This window comes from Biomphalaria glabrata, chromosome 10 (assembly GCF_947242115.1).
Source record: "Biomphalaria glabrata chromosome 10, xgBioGlab47.1, whole genome shotgun sequence".
In the NCBI taxonomy this organism is placed as follows: Eukaryota; Metazoa; Mollusca; class Gastropoda; family Planorbidae; genus Biomphalaria; species Biomphalaria glabrata.
In genome coordinates this window covers 39,414,659-39,431,719 of record NC_074720.1, presented here as the reverse complement: position 1 = coordinate 39,431,719, position 17,061 = coordinate 39,414,659, and the positions used below count along the sequence as shown (strand labels likewise).

The 17,061-nt window shown below is 34.1% G+C and overlaps 1 protein-coding gene across 1 annotated transcript; it reads right to left on the bottom strand.

The window, feature by feature from the left end:
• Positions 1 to 8,298: 8,298 nt before the first annotated feature.
• Positions 8,299 to 16,719, bottom strand: LOC106073497 (zinc finger HIT domain-containing protein 3-like). Its single transcript, XM_013234072.2, has 5 exons — positions 16,524 to 16,719; positions 12,800 to 12,831; positions 11,526 to 11,606; positions 9,343 to 9,426; positions 8,299 to 8,605 (listed from the first exon to the last, which is right to left on the bottom strand). Exons 1-5 carry the CDS (start codon positions 16,589 to 16,591, stop codon positions 8,415 to 8,417), a joined length of 456 nt encoding a protein of 151 aa, XP_013089526.2. The 5' UTR covers positions 16,592 to 16,719; the 3' UTR covers positions 8,299 to 8,414.
• Positions 16,720 to 17,061: the final 342 nt, after the last annotated feature.

Here is a 17,061-nt window from a genome sequence, read left to right as displayed (position 1 = left end):
TCTAAAACATGGTCTATTACTAGAAAGCCAATGTGGCTTCAGAAAGGAGCGCGGAAACATTGACATGATCTTTGCGGCAAGGCAGGTCCGGGAAAAAATGCCAAGAACAAAAATGTTGACATTTTTCAATACATGTTGACCTAACAAAAGCATTCGACGCTGTTAGCAGAGAACGACTCTGGAAGATTACGTCAATGTACGAATGGTCACAAAAATTCATATCCATGGTGAGACTTTCATGATGGCATGAAGGCTAGTGTCCAGGAAAGTGGAGAACCATCAGACCCCTTCGAAGTTTCAAACGGGGTAAAACAAGACTGTGTCCTAGCACCCACACTGTTCATTATAATGTTCTCTCTTGTCTATGCTGGCAGATGCATGCACAAATAGAGATACAAAATAGAACGCATAGATATGATGGTGGTCTATTCAACCCGAGGCGGCTTAAAGTCAAATCATAAACAAAATCAGCAGTAACTTTTCAAGAGCCTTTTCAGACTTCCGCCTCTCTACAAACAAACAAATAAAAGTATTTTATTTGCCTGCTCCAGGTAAAGCCTACTCGGATCCAAGCATTAAGATAAATGGACAGGAAATAAACGCAGTGGAAAGATTTACCTACCTTGGTAGCCCCAAAACAAATTATAAAAATAAACACCATTCAAATAAAATAGCCCCAATTTTAATTGTTGGATTGAAACAATCAATGCTATCAAATAACGAAATTTAATATAGGACCTCTTGGCATTCTCCGCTTCTCGTTTGCGTTTTGATGCATCAGACTCAAATCAAAGTTTTGAAATATTTACCAATAGGAACCAACAAGGTTCTTCTTACAACGGTAGTCTAAAAAGTAGATCTCAGCACTCACGTATGAGACATAAGTTAGTGTAGTGACTTAGAGCTAGGCTAGTTGGCATAAATCTCTGCCATGTTTGAGATACGATCCAAGTTTCGCAATTTTCTTCTCGAGGCCCCCACCAATTGGAGGCCCTAGGCGGCTGTCTAGTTTGCCTACGCCTAAGGCCAGCCCTGTAGTAGGCCTCAACACTACCCACAGGTCGCAGGTTGATGTTGGTCTTGGCTCAATGGGCGTAGAAAGTTTCAATGTAAAGTAAAACTAAATAAATCCTATGTATTGTTAATATCTACTTTAAAGAGGTAATTATTTAAATTAGGTAAAGTTACTTAGAAGCCTGATCTAAGCAAGTTAGCTAATTGTAATCTTGATTTAAGCTAGTTAGCTTATCGTAATCTTGATTTAAGCTAGTTAGATAATTGTAATCTTGATTGAAGCTAGTTAGCTAATTGTAATCTTGATATAAGCTAGTTAGCTAATTGTAATCTTGATTTAAGCTAGTTGGCTAATTGTAATCTTGATTTAAGCTAGTTAGCTAATTGTAATCTTGATTTAAGCTAGTTGGCTAATTGTTATCTTGATTTAAGCTAGTTAGCTAATTGTAGGCCTAATCTTGATTTAAGCTAGTTAGCTAATTGTAATCTTGATTTAAGCTAGTTAGCTAATTGTAATATTGATTTAAGTTAGTTAGCTGCTTGCAGTTTTTTATTTACTCTATCAAGCTAATTTTAATTTTGATCTAAGCCAATTAACTTTTAGTAATTTTGATTTAAGCTATTAAGCAAGTTCTAATCTTAATCAAAGATGGCTAGCTATCTGTTTTCTTGCTATAATCTATCTGGCTAATTATAATCTTCATTTAAGCAAGCTAGCTGTAATTTCAATGTAATCTAACGCTAAATTTAATCTTGATGCAAGCCATCTGTAATTTATTTTCAAGCTTTTATCAACTCTATCTGTCTGTCTGTCTGGTTAAAAGTTTGCTCCATTTCCCATTCGCGGATCAAGTTAAAAGTTTGCATATTATTGATATTCGATGACAATACACGAATCAATCCAAAATCAACCAATTAGTTAATCGATTAGTACTAATTAATTAGTTTTGTTTTTATATAGCAGAAATGGAGCTCAACTCTACGATTTTTTTAGTAATAAATAGCAGTTATTAGCGGTTCTTTTCCTTAGATAAACTTTTTAAATGTTTTTCTTGTTTAACTATTTTACTTGCCTTAACTTTAATTTTCTAATCTTATTGTATTCGTTAGCCTCTGTCTAAGAATATATTTGAACTACATCTTAGTCAATGTCCTAGCCTTCATCTTAAGCACACCCGGTCTCGCTTAGCCCTCAATACTCTATACATGTGTGTAGGAGTTCTAGTTAGTCGAAATACTAAATTCCTCCCTCTCTCTCGTGTACTCCCCACGACTAAGTCACCTGTAAAACACCAACTATCGTTCCACCTTTTTCCCATCCCCTCATGTGTTTTTATTTCACATGAACATTTTTTTTTTCCTTTCGGTTCTGCTCCACGTGCATTGCTCAATCTGGATAACTTAGTTCTGCAGAGTGAGTCGCGAACCAAAAACTATATATACCGTGTGGCTGCCAACTTTAGCAGCTGCTATTATGTCGATTTTTTTTTGGTCTCCTTTCTGGACTAAAACACACATACACATGCGGATCAGGGGGGGGTAGGGGCGATCGCCCCCCCCCATACTCGGCCGACCCCCCCCCCCCGAATTTATTAGCTATGTAAGTAATATATACTAATTATTTATATTTCAACCTATTTTTAGATTATTTTGCCCCCCCCCCCCCCTAGTATGTTGACCGATGTGGTGGGATGGGGAGGTGGCGATATCATCAATCCCGCCCCCCCCCCCAGTAAACTTTCGAGTGGAGGGGGGCGGTCAAATTTATTTGTAGAAATCACAGCTTGTTAACGGAATCAATCAAATATCTATATAATTAATACTTGTTATTGGTATTTTAACCGATCCTTATATTATGTCGTTCCCCCTGTTGAATACCTCTACTGCCCTTCCGACCTAAGCCCTTTGAGTGTGTGTGTGTGGGGGGGGGGCGGCCCTACTTTTATGGGGAAATTATAGTTTGTGAACAAAATTAGTTGAATTACAGTATAATTTTTATATTATGTTGCGACACTTCTGGTATCTTAGCCGATTCGATGAAAGGAGGGGGGGAGCATTGGAGAAATCATAGTTTGTGAACAAAATTAGTTGAATATCTATATAATATAAGCTACGACTGAAAGGGGGCCTGTATATATATATATATATATATATATATATATATATATATATATATATAGCCTATACATATATATATATATATATATATATATATATATATATATATATATATATATATATATATATATATATATATATATATAAGCTACATATTGATGTTTAAACCCATTTGTATATTATGTCGCACACAGACTCTGATCTCAAATTTTATCATTAGTAAATATAAAATGAATAAGGGTTGTGCCAGGTGGAAGGGGTGATACATGCAATCGCCTTCCGCCCATCTGACAAACCAATACTTTTTTTTTTTTATTTTAGTTAAGAAATTACAAAATTTTGTGTATTCCTATTCCCCTATTCTTTAATGCCAAATGCAATCATTATCAGAAATTATTTTTAAAAAAAAAGTAGCGATGATTAACGTTTTCACTCTACCACCCTCTCCCCTTTCCATACAAAAACATGACTTTTTAAAACAGAATAGTCTAATATGGCGACAGAGTTTATGTAATTGCACACGAATTTATCTTAGTTATTTTAAGAAAGACTTTGTTTTGGAAAATTTAGAATTCATACGAAATTGTTCATTTGGGTGGGGGGGGCGAGCCCCTCACATTTTGAGAAACGCTGAACTAGATGACCATTTAATCTGTGGATTTTATGGTTTCGATATGTAATATGTATGTAAATTTGTTTATATTTTGTATTTGCAGTAAATAAATCAAGGTATGACAAACATATTGGAGTCTTAGTGAAAAGTTGAACATAAGATCAGATTTAGGCTATAAGAGAAGGATTATAAGATTAGTTCTATAAGAGAAGATCTATAAGATTAGATCTATAAGATTAGATCTATAAGAGAAGATCTATAAGAGAAGATCTATAAGAGAAGATCTATATGAGAAGATCTATAAGAGAAGATCTATAAGAGAAGATCTATAAGATCTTACAGGAGGACGACCCACTAAGTATTCTTGAACTCGGACCCACGGTTGCCTAGCTACGCCACTGGAAATGTTCCAAAAAGCGGGAGAAAAGAGAGACAGAGGATGACCTAATCTTCCGCCAGGCAGACAGCACAGCGTGGGTCAGAATAAAAAAAATGACAAATGTGTGCATATTGCGTTTGTCTACGCATTAATACTGTACAATCGATCCGTTACACCAGTACAGCACAGACAAGATCCTCTTGTTTGTAGTGTCCCAACTGAGTAGCATGGGCTATTTCGGCGTTTGGTCAGCGCATATTTAACAGTATACATCAATGTTCCCCAAACTTTTCCATTAACAGTACACTTCGCCCATTCTGAGCGGAACACTTTGCTTATTTTTTTTAGAGAGATTAATTCGCGTCGTGGCCTATTAGTTAATTATTCCTTTAGTTCGTGGAACACATATTCAGGCTTCGTGGAACACTAAGTTACCGCGTAACACAGTTTGGCAAACACTGCTTGTTGGGGCGAACGAAATGATGGCGCGGGAGAGGTGGGGGGAGGTGGGGGGATGGGGTAGTACTTCGCGTCTTCCGGGGATGCCACCTAAATATCAATAGGGTAACCCAAACGTTAGAGTATTGATTGCTGGCAGCGCCTGCACTTGGGCTGTTTGTTTTTTTTTTTTCTTTTTTTTAGGGGGGGGAGACCTCATAAGTTCGTGTCCCACGATGCCCCACGCACTTTGACCTTTTTAAGTGTTAATGGGGGATAGAGTGGAGTGTCCAGCCACAATATTATGTTAATTACTAGATCAATGTTACACGCTTAAGACTAAAAAAAAAAAAAAAACAGTTTTGGACAATCGATGAAGTTGTGTTCTTTACTGGAGTAAGCAACCCTAATAACGAAACATCTAGAAAGTATCGGTAATTTCCCTTTTGCATATGGCAGCCCGGAGCTTTATTAGTAAACGAAAATTGAAGTCAACAAGTAGCCTACTATATAAATAATGATTATAAAAAAAATATCTAAGGATAAAAACTCAACATTAATATCCTTATCCTTAATATCCTTATCACTCAATACTGTAGGATTTATTTTCCTTTTTAGACCAATAAAAAAAAAGTAATTACCACTAATCAATTGGTTAATTTGTTCCGGTCATTATAATGAATAATTGTGAAAGTTTCAACTTGATCCAAGAGTGGGAAGTGGGAGAAATAACGTGTTCAAACATTGTACCAGACAGACAGACAGAGTGAGCTGATATAAACTTTGTAAAAAATGTGGAGAAAATCCAGAACCAGTGTTTAAAAAGTAAGGGAAGTAACATTAATACATGATATACTGAACCCTGAATTACAACTTACAACACAGCCTAATAAAATACTCAAAAAGACACGAAGATAACGGCACATTTCTTATTCCATATGCTAGGACAAATACATACAAGTGCTCTTTCTTCCCCCAGTGCCATTAGAGCATGAATAGTGTTGCCTGAATCAGGACTGTCGTTCGGACTTATCGATGGTCCTGCCCGCTCCCATCCCCCGTCGTCCTGCAGGAGGGTTAAACAAGGAAAGAAAATTATCTTCAACTATACAGGAACATCCGATACATGTAAAACATTTTTAGAAACAAAACATTTACATTTTTAGATAGCCCTAATAATATTGAGAGAGCATTCAGTGGACATAGATCTCGCGTTATCATGCCGTTTTGTTAGGACACACATTGTATAAGATAAGATAAAAAGACACGTGACTCGTAATCACTCAACTATTGGATTGCCTTTTAGTTACCTTAATCGTATTTAACTCTTTCTCTCCTAACTGACGATACCAGCGTTGATTCCACCAGAATGTGGTAAATAATTACGGAGAGAAATAGTTAAGTAAACCCACTAATATTTTCACAAACATTTTCTAAGACGTGGTTTCCAGCAAGCAATGGCGCCGATCTACAATCGCACCCCTCAACATTCGCACCACTATACATTTGCACCACGCTGAACTCTGACCATACGATAACATACTAATAACACCCTACCCTCGAGATACTCATCCTGTGTGTGCATATCTTTATCTCGCTACCCTAGTGTGAGCCAACCCTTTCTGGTGTTTTGTTTTAGAATTTCGATATTTACTATTTGCAAAAGAAAGTTAACACTTTAAAAGACAATTATTACAAAAACATTTTATTAAAAATATGTGTGGGGGAAAAAAACAACTGTAATTGAATCACAGACCTAGATCTATTAATGTCGATGTCTTCAATTCCGAAGAGAAAGGACGAGTGCAGTGTTTCACGTGACTATGTAAGCCCAGTTGCGACCTGCATATTTTTCCACATCTAAAGTTTATTCGCATTAATCGGCTTTTAAAATTCGAAACTAAAAAAGTGTTAAAAAAAAAACTATTCCGTACACCGGATACGTAAAAAAACAGTATTTATGACTATGTTATTATTCTGCCTATGTTTCCATCATTCTGGCCTTTTCATTCTTCTTATTCTCTGTGCTACTATCTATATTGCCCATGTTTCAATCATTCTAGACCTTTTAATTTTCTCTCCATTTTATGATTTTTGTGGGTCAAACTTGAAGTGGAAAAGTCTGCCTGTTCATGTTTCGTTCACGACTTTTAAAATAATGACATTGCCTCAAACTTTCCATTGTATTTATTATTTTCAATATAAAGAAAGAAACTGTTTTGCCTTTAATGCCCCCCCCCCCCAATTGATTCGGAAAGAAAAAGAAGTTGTTTCCTTTAATTATGCAACACCTAGGGCGAATTTTCTGGGCATAGATAAAAAGGTCATAAGTTGCACGTGAGTCATGCCCCCTCGCTCGTGCTTACAGCTGTGGTCCAAACGACCGTAAACGGTTTGCATATTACAGCTCCTGTAAAGAAGTTGGTGTCATAAAATGGCATATTTGATGAAATGTAGAATTTCTATTCATAGGCGTTGGCCTTTAGAGAGTGGCCTATAGAAGACTCAAAAGTAAAGTAGCAATTATACATAAAACACTGATCCATAATCTATACTCAAAAGATACAATGATAAAGGCACATTCCTCATCCCATATGCTAGGAGAAATACATACAAATGCTCCTTCTTCCCTAGTGCTATAAGAGCAAGGAATGGGTTGCCTGAGCTAGCCAGGAAAACCAGTGACTTGGCAGAATTTAAGTCATTGGTTAATATGCATGACTGAATGTATTACGCGAAGGACGTAATAATTTTCTTTTTTAAAGTAACGTCTTTATATAGTCCTTTCTGTATAGTGTGATATACATAGCAAATAGTCCTTTCTGTATAATGTGATATACATAGCATATAGTCCTTTCTGTATAGTGTGATATACATAGCAAATAGTCCTTTCTGTATAGTGTGATATACATAGCATATAGTCCTTTCTGTATAGTGTGATATACATAGCATATAGTCCTTTTTGTATAGTGTGATATACATAGCATATAGTCCTTTCTGTACAGTGTGATATACATAGCATATAGTCCTTTCTGTATAGTGTGATATACATAGCATATAGTCCTTTCTGTATAGTGTGATATACATAGCATATAGTCCTTTCTGTATAGTGTGATATACATAGCATATAGTCCTTTCTGTATAGTGTGATATACATAGCATATAGTCCTTTCTGTACAGTGTGATATACATAGCATATAGTCCTTTCTGTACAGTGTGATATACATAGCATATAGTCCTTTCTGTATAGTGTGATATACATAGCATATAGCCCTTTCTGTATAGTGTGATATACATAGCATATAGTCCTTTCTGTATAGTGTGATATACATAGCATATAGCCCTTTCTGTATAGTGTGATATACATAGCGATAGTCCTTTCAAGATAAATATTCTTTTTCTTTACTTTTTACTTTGAAAAATTATAACGGTCAAACTAATTTTCCCAGTGTGGCCAATAAGCTTGTAATTCTTTTCCCAATGATATATATCAACTGTCAAATTCCTAGGAAATTCGTTAGAGACGTATTTATTTAGGCCCGGCCTTAGGCTAACTAGGCAGGTGCCTGGCTAGCAGCCATCTTGAGGATGCTTGGTCAAGGCGACGGATGTGATCCCAGACTCTGTATGCCTTTTTAGATTTGTCCCAACACTTAAAACATTTTTTTCTATATCTGTTTTAGATTACCTTCCCTTTGGAAACCTAAATAAAATTAATATAAAAAAAGAGAGAACCTTAACACAAACAATTCTTTATTACAATTTAATCATTTAAACATTAATTGATACATTAATTTATAAAACAGCATAAACATTAATCAACCAAAAAAAAATATTACAATTTTGAATACATCAACCAACAGGTTCCAGATTTGGATTGTCTGCGTCCACAATCTTCAGACAAAGATCTGCCAGCTCTGTGAAAATAGGTTCTTTCATGGCTTGGGCCATCAGGATGTCAGGTGTATCTGTGTTGACCAGATTTTCCATCATGGCTCTGAGGTGTGGATTGACCAGCACAGATTTCACTTCCTCAGACTCACCTACAAAAATAAATCAAGACTTAAAAGCAGGACAGAATAAATGGGAAAGAATTTTTCTTAACTGTTCTTATCATTGTCTTTCAATTGTTCATAATTATTATTATTTCCAATATATGTAGCAGTGATTTTGAGAATGTTCAATGCATCCTGGCTCAATCTCTTTTTCCAGACATTTAGGGGAAAAAGGTATTTGGAAAAAAGGTTTCCACAACTCAGCACAAGTCAGGAATTGTATTTATTTAGCATTAAATTCAGCAAGTAAATTATCTTCCCTAACCAAGATAAGACCAGAGCTCATTGAGCCGATAAAAGCATGTAATACAAAAGTAATTCAAAAAAATTCAGCGTGACTCAAATATTGAATTAAATTTTATAGACTACTTCATGAGTTACAAGACGCGGTGACCTAGTAGTGAAACGCTTAGCTTCCAAACCAGGTGTTTTGTGTTCAAATTCTGGCCACAGAAACAGATGACCTTTCTGCCCTATAGATCACAAGGTTTGAAAGTGGAAAATAACTTTAGTTTACATCATAAGTTTAACTGAAGCCCCCTCAGAAGCCATATACAACTCAGCTCACAGCTCTCATTCAAGCCCTTTTTTTGTATCTACATCTTGGAAAACATAAATATTCATGTCATCTAAAATGACAATGCGAATAAAAAAATGTCAGTCTGTATAAAGAAAGGATCTTTCCTATAACCTCATGACCTTTAAAATGTAGATAAATGACTCACCTAGTCTCTTCAGTAATTCCTCTGGTACTTTGTCTTCATCAGCATGATCCACTACATTTCTGAAAGCTTCATGGACATGCTGAACTAAAAATAACAAAAGTGGTTGGTTCAATTTAAATTTTAATATCTTTTAAAAAAAAAATTTTCTTTTAAAATATACCCTCAGGTAACTTCAGTCCCAAGTTATGATGTTTTGTAGTAATGACACACCTCCCATAAACTATATAAACCCTTGTTTCGAATAATATGGTTTTGCATTGTTAACATTACAAACACAAACTTCATGTGCCGTAACTAGTCGGTTAGTTTAGCAAGACATTTTGCTCTTATAGAGGAAGGGTAACCCAGGTTTGAAGAGGATCCCAACATGGACAGGTACACTGGGGTTGCCAAAGGGGTCATGGATTGCCTGCAGTGCTACAAGGAGAAGAAGATGGTCTCCTTCCAGACTGCAGCATTATTTCATGAAGATAGAGAGGCCTGCAAAGATCCGGTAACCTCTACCTCAGCTGCCTCTCCAGACTTCGCTGCCTTTTTTTATTAGTTTCATTTCATTACTAAACATATTTTATATTTCCTTAATGTGTTTGTTGATAATTATGCCGGTTACTTTGTTAAGGTATGTGTTAAAATAGAATAAGTGCTTACAGCATTGGCATGCAATATGTATGTATGTTCAGACTTACACTGAAAATCAGTTTACAACACCACATAAAAATGGATTAACGCCATAACCAGAGGAGCCCTCTATATGTTACCACCAAAGTGCAAAATCTGACATTCAATAGAATGCCTGAAGATTTCAGACATTTTCAGACAAAGTAGGAAATGATTTCTCCCTTTCCTACTTTGCCTAGGCATTCTTTAGAATGACTAAAACTACTTCAAGCAAAGTGTTGATTTAAAGTAATAATATTTCTATTCACCAATAATCTAAATAATTTAAGTGTGGAGTTAGTTTGATAAGGACTGTCTAAGTGTGTGCTTTATGTACAACTTTATTGTACTATGTAAATTGTTGATACAAAAGATTTTATTATTGTGTTTTATGAAAGGTGAAAGAAAGCAATATGTTAATAAGACAAATAGGACTACTAAGAAGGAAGCATTTTCACTAGATCTTGATTTATAAGCTGAAAATTGTTTTGTAATGATCATGGAAAACACAAGAAATTAATTTATCATGTTAAACAAGGCTTCCGTGCTATTAATTTTTTGTCTGAAATGTTTGTACACAGATTTCAACAAGTCAGTGTTGATGCCTTCTTGAGCAGGCATGCATTTTTTATAAACCTAATTTATACGAAACAAAGACTAAGGAAAAGTTGGGAAATGCAGTAAAAATACACACAAACAAGACCTTCTTTTAATAAACACAAACAAGACCTTCTTTTAATACACACAAACAAGACCTTCTTTTAATACACACAAACAAGACCTTCTTTTAATACACACAAACAAGACCTTGCTTTATCCAAAAAAAATATTTTTATTACCCTTCCTTATATAAATAATAACTAACTGGATCATTATTAAACTGATTTTTATATTAGTATTTAAAAAAGAAACTAAAAAAATATTTTGAACTAATGAGCACCCTACAGGAATATTATGAAATGCTGTGATCATCTATTCCTGTTGCCTGTAGACAGTTTTACCCAATTACTATGAATCTTTTAATTTCTCATTTTATACTATATCTTATTTATAACAGACATTACTACAGAAAAAGAAGATAATTACATCCTGCGCATTTCATGCGTCAATCTAGTCATGCGTGTTAATCAATGACTTAAAATCTGGCTGATTCAGGCAACCCCATTCCATTAAAGGGAAGAAGGATAACTTGTACAAATTCATTCTAGCATATGAAATACGAAATGTACCTCTATTTTTATGTCTTTCTGAGTATTTCCTTTGTTGATTTTTTTAGAATATTTGATTATTCTATACAATGCCAAGGCAAAGTAGGAAATGGAGAATGCCATAAACATATTATCAAATAAATGGTAATTTAACTGAAATAATATGTTTTAGTTTCCACAAAGCTTCTTTGAAAGAACAAGTCTTGAGGTGACCAATACAATTTTTGTTTTTAATATTTAAAGACTTGGATTAAATAAATTCCTGGTGTATGTAGTGCTACAAGAATACATCTACACTATAAAACATAAACAGCTTACCATAGGGCACGTGCCCATTATCCTCATAAGCTGGCACTGCAACAACTTGTAAAGAGTCTTTAGGTTTTCTAGTGCACAGCTCTGATGAAAGAGGTTTAATGGCATTCATAAAAAATATGGTTCAGTGCATGACAAATATACATAATAAGTTTAATTCATATAAAAGTATTTCGTTTTCAATTCAACCATTTTCGACCAGCATATGCTAGGACTGCCACTCATGTTATCTCTCTGTCAGAGAAGAGAAACAAGTCAAAACATATTGGTAGGCAATACTCCCAGTTATCTGTGATAGCCAAGGAGGAGAAGAAACAAAAATCAAGAATAACATTAGGTAAAAATAATTGTCATGGCTGGATCAAAACATAATATACAAGCAGCCAACAAGTTTAAACGGCAATAGAAAAAAGAATACTTTTGAAAACCAAAGCTTGTCTAAGGAGAAATAACAACTAATTAGCTCCCTATCTATTATATAAAACAAAATTACTTAATTGGTACTAAATGATTAACTAACTGGCTAATTTTTGGATTTATTTGTGTATTGTAAATGACTATGAATAATTAAGCAAAATTTCAACTTAATTCAAGGATGAGAAAAAAATTTAATAAGGGGAATAAATAAATATATATATATATATAAATACACATCTCTCATTAAGTAGCATTTATTCCTTTTAATTTTAAATCAAACAAAATAAATAATTAACAACAAGTAATTTTTTTATTGATTCATGTCTTATCAGGTTCAATGAATAGTTGTACAAAGTTTTAACTTGATCCAAGAATGGAAAATGGCAGAAAAAAACATATTCAAACCTCAAAGCTTTCTGAATACCTTACTGTCTTTTGCCCTATAGAGATACCTAGCTACCAGAGTTTGGCAAAGCTAGCAGAATTGTTTTGCTTTTTCTGTTTCAAAAAAGGCCTGTTGTCCTGTCCGTGTAACATGACAAAAATAATAATAATAATAAGGCTTGTGTTCGAATCCGAAGATTAATGAGGAATGCAGTATTTCCCATGGCTAAGCAACCCCAGCTTTGACATACATATCTTGCCACATTAAGGGCAAGCATAATCATTGTCCACTGGTGGTCAATTAAGATTTTTCTTTCCCCGTCTACATCTGTCCTCAGCAGCAGATTTTCTTTTGATCTCAAATGTGTATTCCACAGCCTTCGTAAGCATTTGTAAGTCACTAGAAAGTGACCTCCCAACTAGGATTTAGATTTAATTAAAGAATATAAGTCAGTGTATTATGTTAACCAGCATACCTTTATGTGTCTTGCAACAAGCCAAAGAACAACTGCAAAAAAGAAAAGAAAAAAGATAAATTGTTTTGCATAGATTTAATAATAAATTACATGCATTGTCACAAGACGCTAGCAGTGTGCTGGCGCCTGCTTGAACTGGTCGTAGTCTAGGGTGATTCAGGAGGCCCGACTGTTGACGCTGGAACTTTGGTGGCTTTAGCCTTGTCGCGATTTTGGTGTTATAACTAACATATATATAACTAAGATATGAAACTAAACACCGGAATATAGTTAGAGACTATAACTTTAAACTGTAACTTTATTTACACACAACACATAAACTTCCAAATGAAACGTTATATACAGGTACATCAACTACTAAAACTAAACTCAGATCTCTAATGACTATGTCTCTAATCATGAAGTCATTCTCCTATAGTTTTCTCGTACCAGATTAGGAAACGAGCAGGAGCGGGAAATACAACCGTCCGCTCTACAAGACCCACGCCAACTAACTCTCTCTTTTTTAGAGCAAAAAGAACCCTCCCACGTGGACTACACCCAACACAATGGTTACGTCCCCTTGCGTCATCAGTGACGCATCCTCAGTGGTTAAGTCTACATGCATCATCAGTATCTGACCAGTGATGACCACTGCCCCTTTCCCCAGATCACCCCGCCCTCGTTGTAGCCTAGGTACTCTGGTCCCGTGACAACAAAATAAACATTAAAGCACAAAAAAAAAAATACTTATTTCCCCCTTCCAATAATAAACAAATCTAATTAAAATATATTAAAACATAAATAATGACATTAGATCTAAAATATAAATAACAGAAATCAACTTAAGACTTTACACCATAACTAAGGCCATGGTAGTGGACTGCGGTTGTTCTGCTACACACACACAAACGGTTGTGGGCTCACAGCGGTTTGTGACATGCATTTTGAATCACAGTCATCCTAAAAGTAACATTTAAGGACAGCTTAAACCCGCCTATGGTTCAAACTTATCAATTTGTTTTTATTACTGAATATTATACTGTATTCATTTCTTTGGTGTATACAATAAACAACATGTCCAAATTCAAAGTGGAAGTATTTTAACTATTTTTTTTATATTTTGTATACTAACTTAGTTTTTACCACAGAGGTTGTCGCTTTTTGCTGATTAACAATTTTCATATTTTTTTGTTCAGAGATGGCATGATAAAAGATTTATTTATGAATATTTTGCCTTGAAATTTGGCATGAATAAAGTTGTATAATTATATATATATATATATATATATATATATATATATATATATATATATATACAAGTATGAAAGTGAAACAGAATAATTACAAAAGATTGAAAACTTTTAAAGTAATTAATTTTTTCTATGCCTACCCCACTATAAAAACTTGAGCTGTAACTTTTTTTCTATTCAATGAATATGGTTAATTCTGCTTCACAATCTTTTAATAGTATTGAATAATCAACAGCTGAAGTTTTATTGAACTAGCTTTAGTAGTTTTCAAGTAATCTTGACATGAAAAGTTCCTATTTTTTCATCATTTTAACTAAAAAATAGCCCCCCAATTTTTTTAAAAAAGCTGAAAAGATATAAAGTAAATTATTTATTTTCTTATTTGCATGCCTACACATAATTGAAAAGCCTTTTTATTACTAAACATGTAATTTCTAATTGGGGGTTTAAGCTGTCCTTTAAGCAAAACTGTTAATTAGAATTAAGTCGCTATAGAGTAGACTCTAGAATCTTATTTTTCTAGCTAGACTAGACTAGTATTACTATACTCTATAGTAGTAGTAGGGTGACTAAGTTAAAGTTAAAAGTTTAAAATAGAAGTATGGTTACACTACAGTCTACACTACACTTTTAATTTAAACTTTTTTTTTTACTTAATTACAGTTAATAAATATATAGTAATTTCCGTCTTCTGAACATCCTCTATTTTCTTACATTAACGAAACCCCCACAATCTTTGTTAAAATGAGCCTCTATCTTGCTAGCTTTGACGAAACTAGTCTATTGTTTTTATTTATATTCCATTTCTTTATAGTTCAGACATATTTTATATTTAGTTTCGTTTACTCTGAAAAACAAGGGTTTTACATGGGTTCAAAGAGCATTGGTAGGACGATGCCATTTTTTTTTTCTAGGACAAAAGGGGTTAAGGAGATTTTTTTTAGAAAATTTAAGTATCAGCTAAACATGAACTATCTAAAATGCTTCTAAATAGGCCTAAAAACACACACATCATAGTCTATGTGTAAATATGGGGTGTTCCATAATATTCGTTTGTCACAATCAATGACACTAAGGAACGGTCTTTATCACTATCAATGACACTAACAAATGCAATTTTAAAGTTGAAAATGCATATCAAAGGGATGTAACTCAAGGTTGGGAAATGGACAGTTCTTTGATTTATTTTGTATAGGTCTAACATTTTCTTATTTAATTTTGCTTTTGTTTTAGATGTTAAACCAAGTGTGATGTGAATGAGTAAAAAGAAAGGGAATATCGCTAAACATAGTGCTAATGAGGGGCAGAGTTGGATATAATAGGAATGAAATAAATAATGTTTTTGTGAGTGGCACAATCCTGCTCTCTCTCTTTTTTTTTCACTCCCTGGCAATCTAATTATTGATTGACCAGCCTAGGTAGGTACCTAGCATGGTATCATCAACACAGTACCAGAAAAAAAAAAAGGTAGCAGGAGGGACAATTATTGATCAATCACATACCAAATTAGGTCACATTCACTGAGTGAAAAGAGCTGGCTATCTGCACGGGGTCACGCAGTTGTTGTTTTTTGGGGGGTCAACTATATATAGGCCTATAGATCTAAGTAAGTCACAGTATATGGCCCTTTGACTTTGTAAAGTTGAGGGTTTAGCAGAGAAGGGAGCAATTAAAAGAGGGAAAAGTGACACTAATCTGTCAGTCTTGAGTTGGTTTAAAAAGACATTGATAATAAAATTTAAAAAATTGAAGATAATATTATTTTAAATACAATGACATGAAGTGTTCGTTAGTTCGTTAGTGTACAGATAGTGTTTGTTAGTGTACAGAGCGGAGAATGGTGTTCGTTAACGTTAGCGCTGCACCCCATTGACCTGACCCTCTTCAACATCATATTTTATTGTAACTATGCATAGCGTAACAAAACAATATAGTTTTTTCCTAGGACTAACCATTATCCTATGGATCTATAAAAATTCAAACGTAAAAATTACGGCGTCAGCGCTTAACTTGTTCGGAAGAGGAAAATTACTGTACTAGTTTTAGAAAATTTAGTTTACTAATAGATCTAGTAATAGTCACTAATACTACTTAACTACAGCTGCTTACACTACAGAACTAGACTTCCTACTCTTAGTAACTCTAGTCTAGTCTCGCTCTAACTCTAGCTAGATAACTGCTAGAGATTTACATCTAATTTATAGACTAATTTAATACTAGTAATAGTAAATCAAGATTTAGATTACTTCTATACTATTCCACTATTCATCTTACTCTTAGGTCTTAGATAGTAGTTAGTATCAGATAATCACACATAAATCAATTAGTGTGAGTGTCAGTTATTCAGTATCAATCAATCATCAATGTATGACTATGATTTGTTACATTTGAGTTTTGACCATTCAGGCATTAGTATCTACTAATAGTAGATGTCTAATTCATGATCATACCCTATTCAAAACTTAAATTTAAATCTAGATATCATATCTTACTATCTCTCATAACACTGAGGACATTTGTATTTCTTTGTTTCAATACTACAAACTACACAGTTTGACATTTTTATTAAATTAATCAGCTCTGAGTCTCACTATCAGAATTAAAGCATGGCTTTCATTTGTTGTTTCGATTCTAGTTTTTATTTCATGTTGGTAAACATAGATCTAGATCTAAATACGAAAATTCTATAGTCAAGTGATTTCCTATTGCTTAGTTTGACACACGGACCTATATATATTATAACTGTGGTGTGAAGCAACTCCACTGATCTAAAAATACGAAGGTTATTTTCATTACATTAAAATTGTGAATTGAGATTTGTTACGAAAACTAGTGTACATAACAACGAAAACACCTATCATATCCCATGGCGGTGGGATATGCTCAAATACTCTAGAAAACCGAAATCTAGAAATCATTGACTAGAACTACTCTAGTCTACCCTACGCCTACGAGTATGCTTCTAGCTCTAGATTATACCGAAGTTTAGATCTAGACTTTTTAAATCTAGACTCTAGTGACACTCTAGGC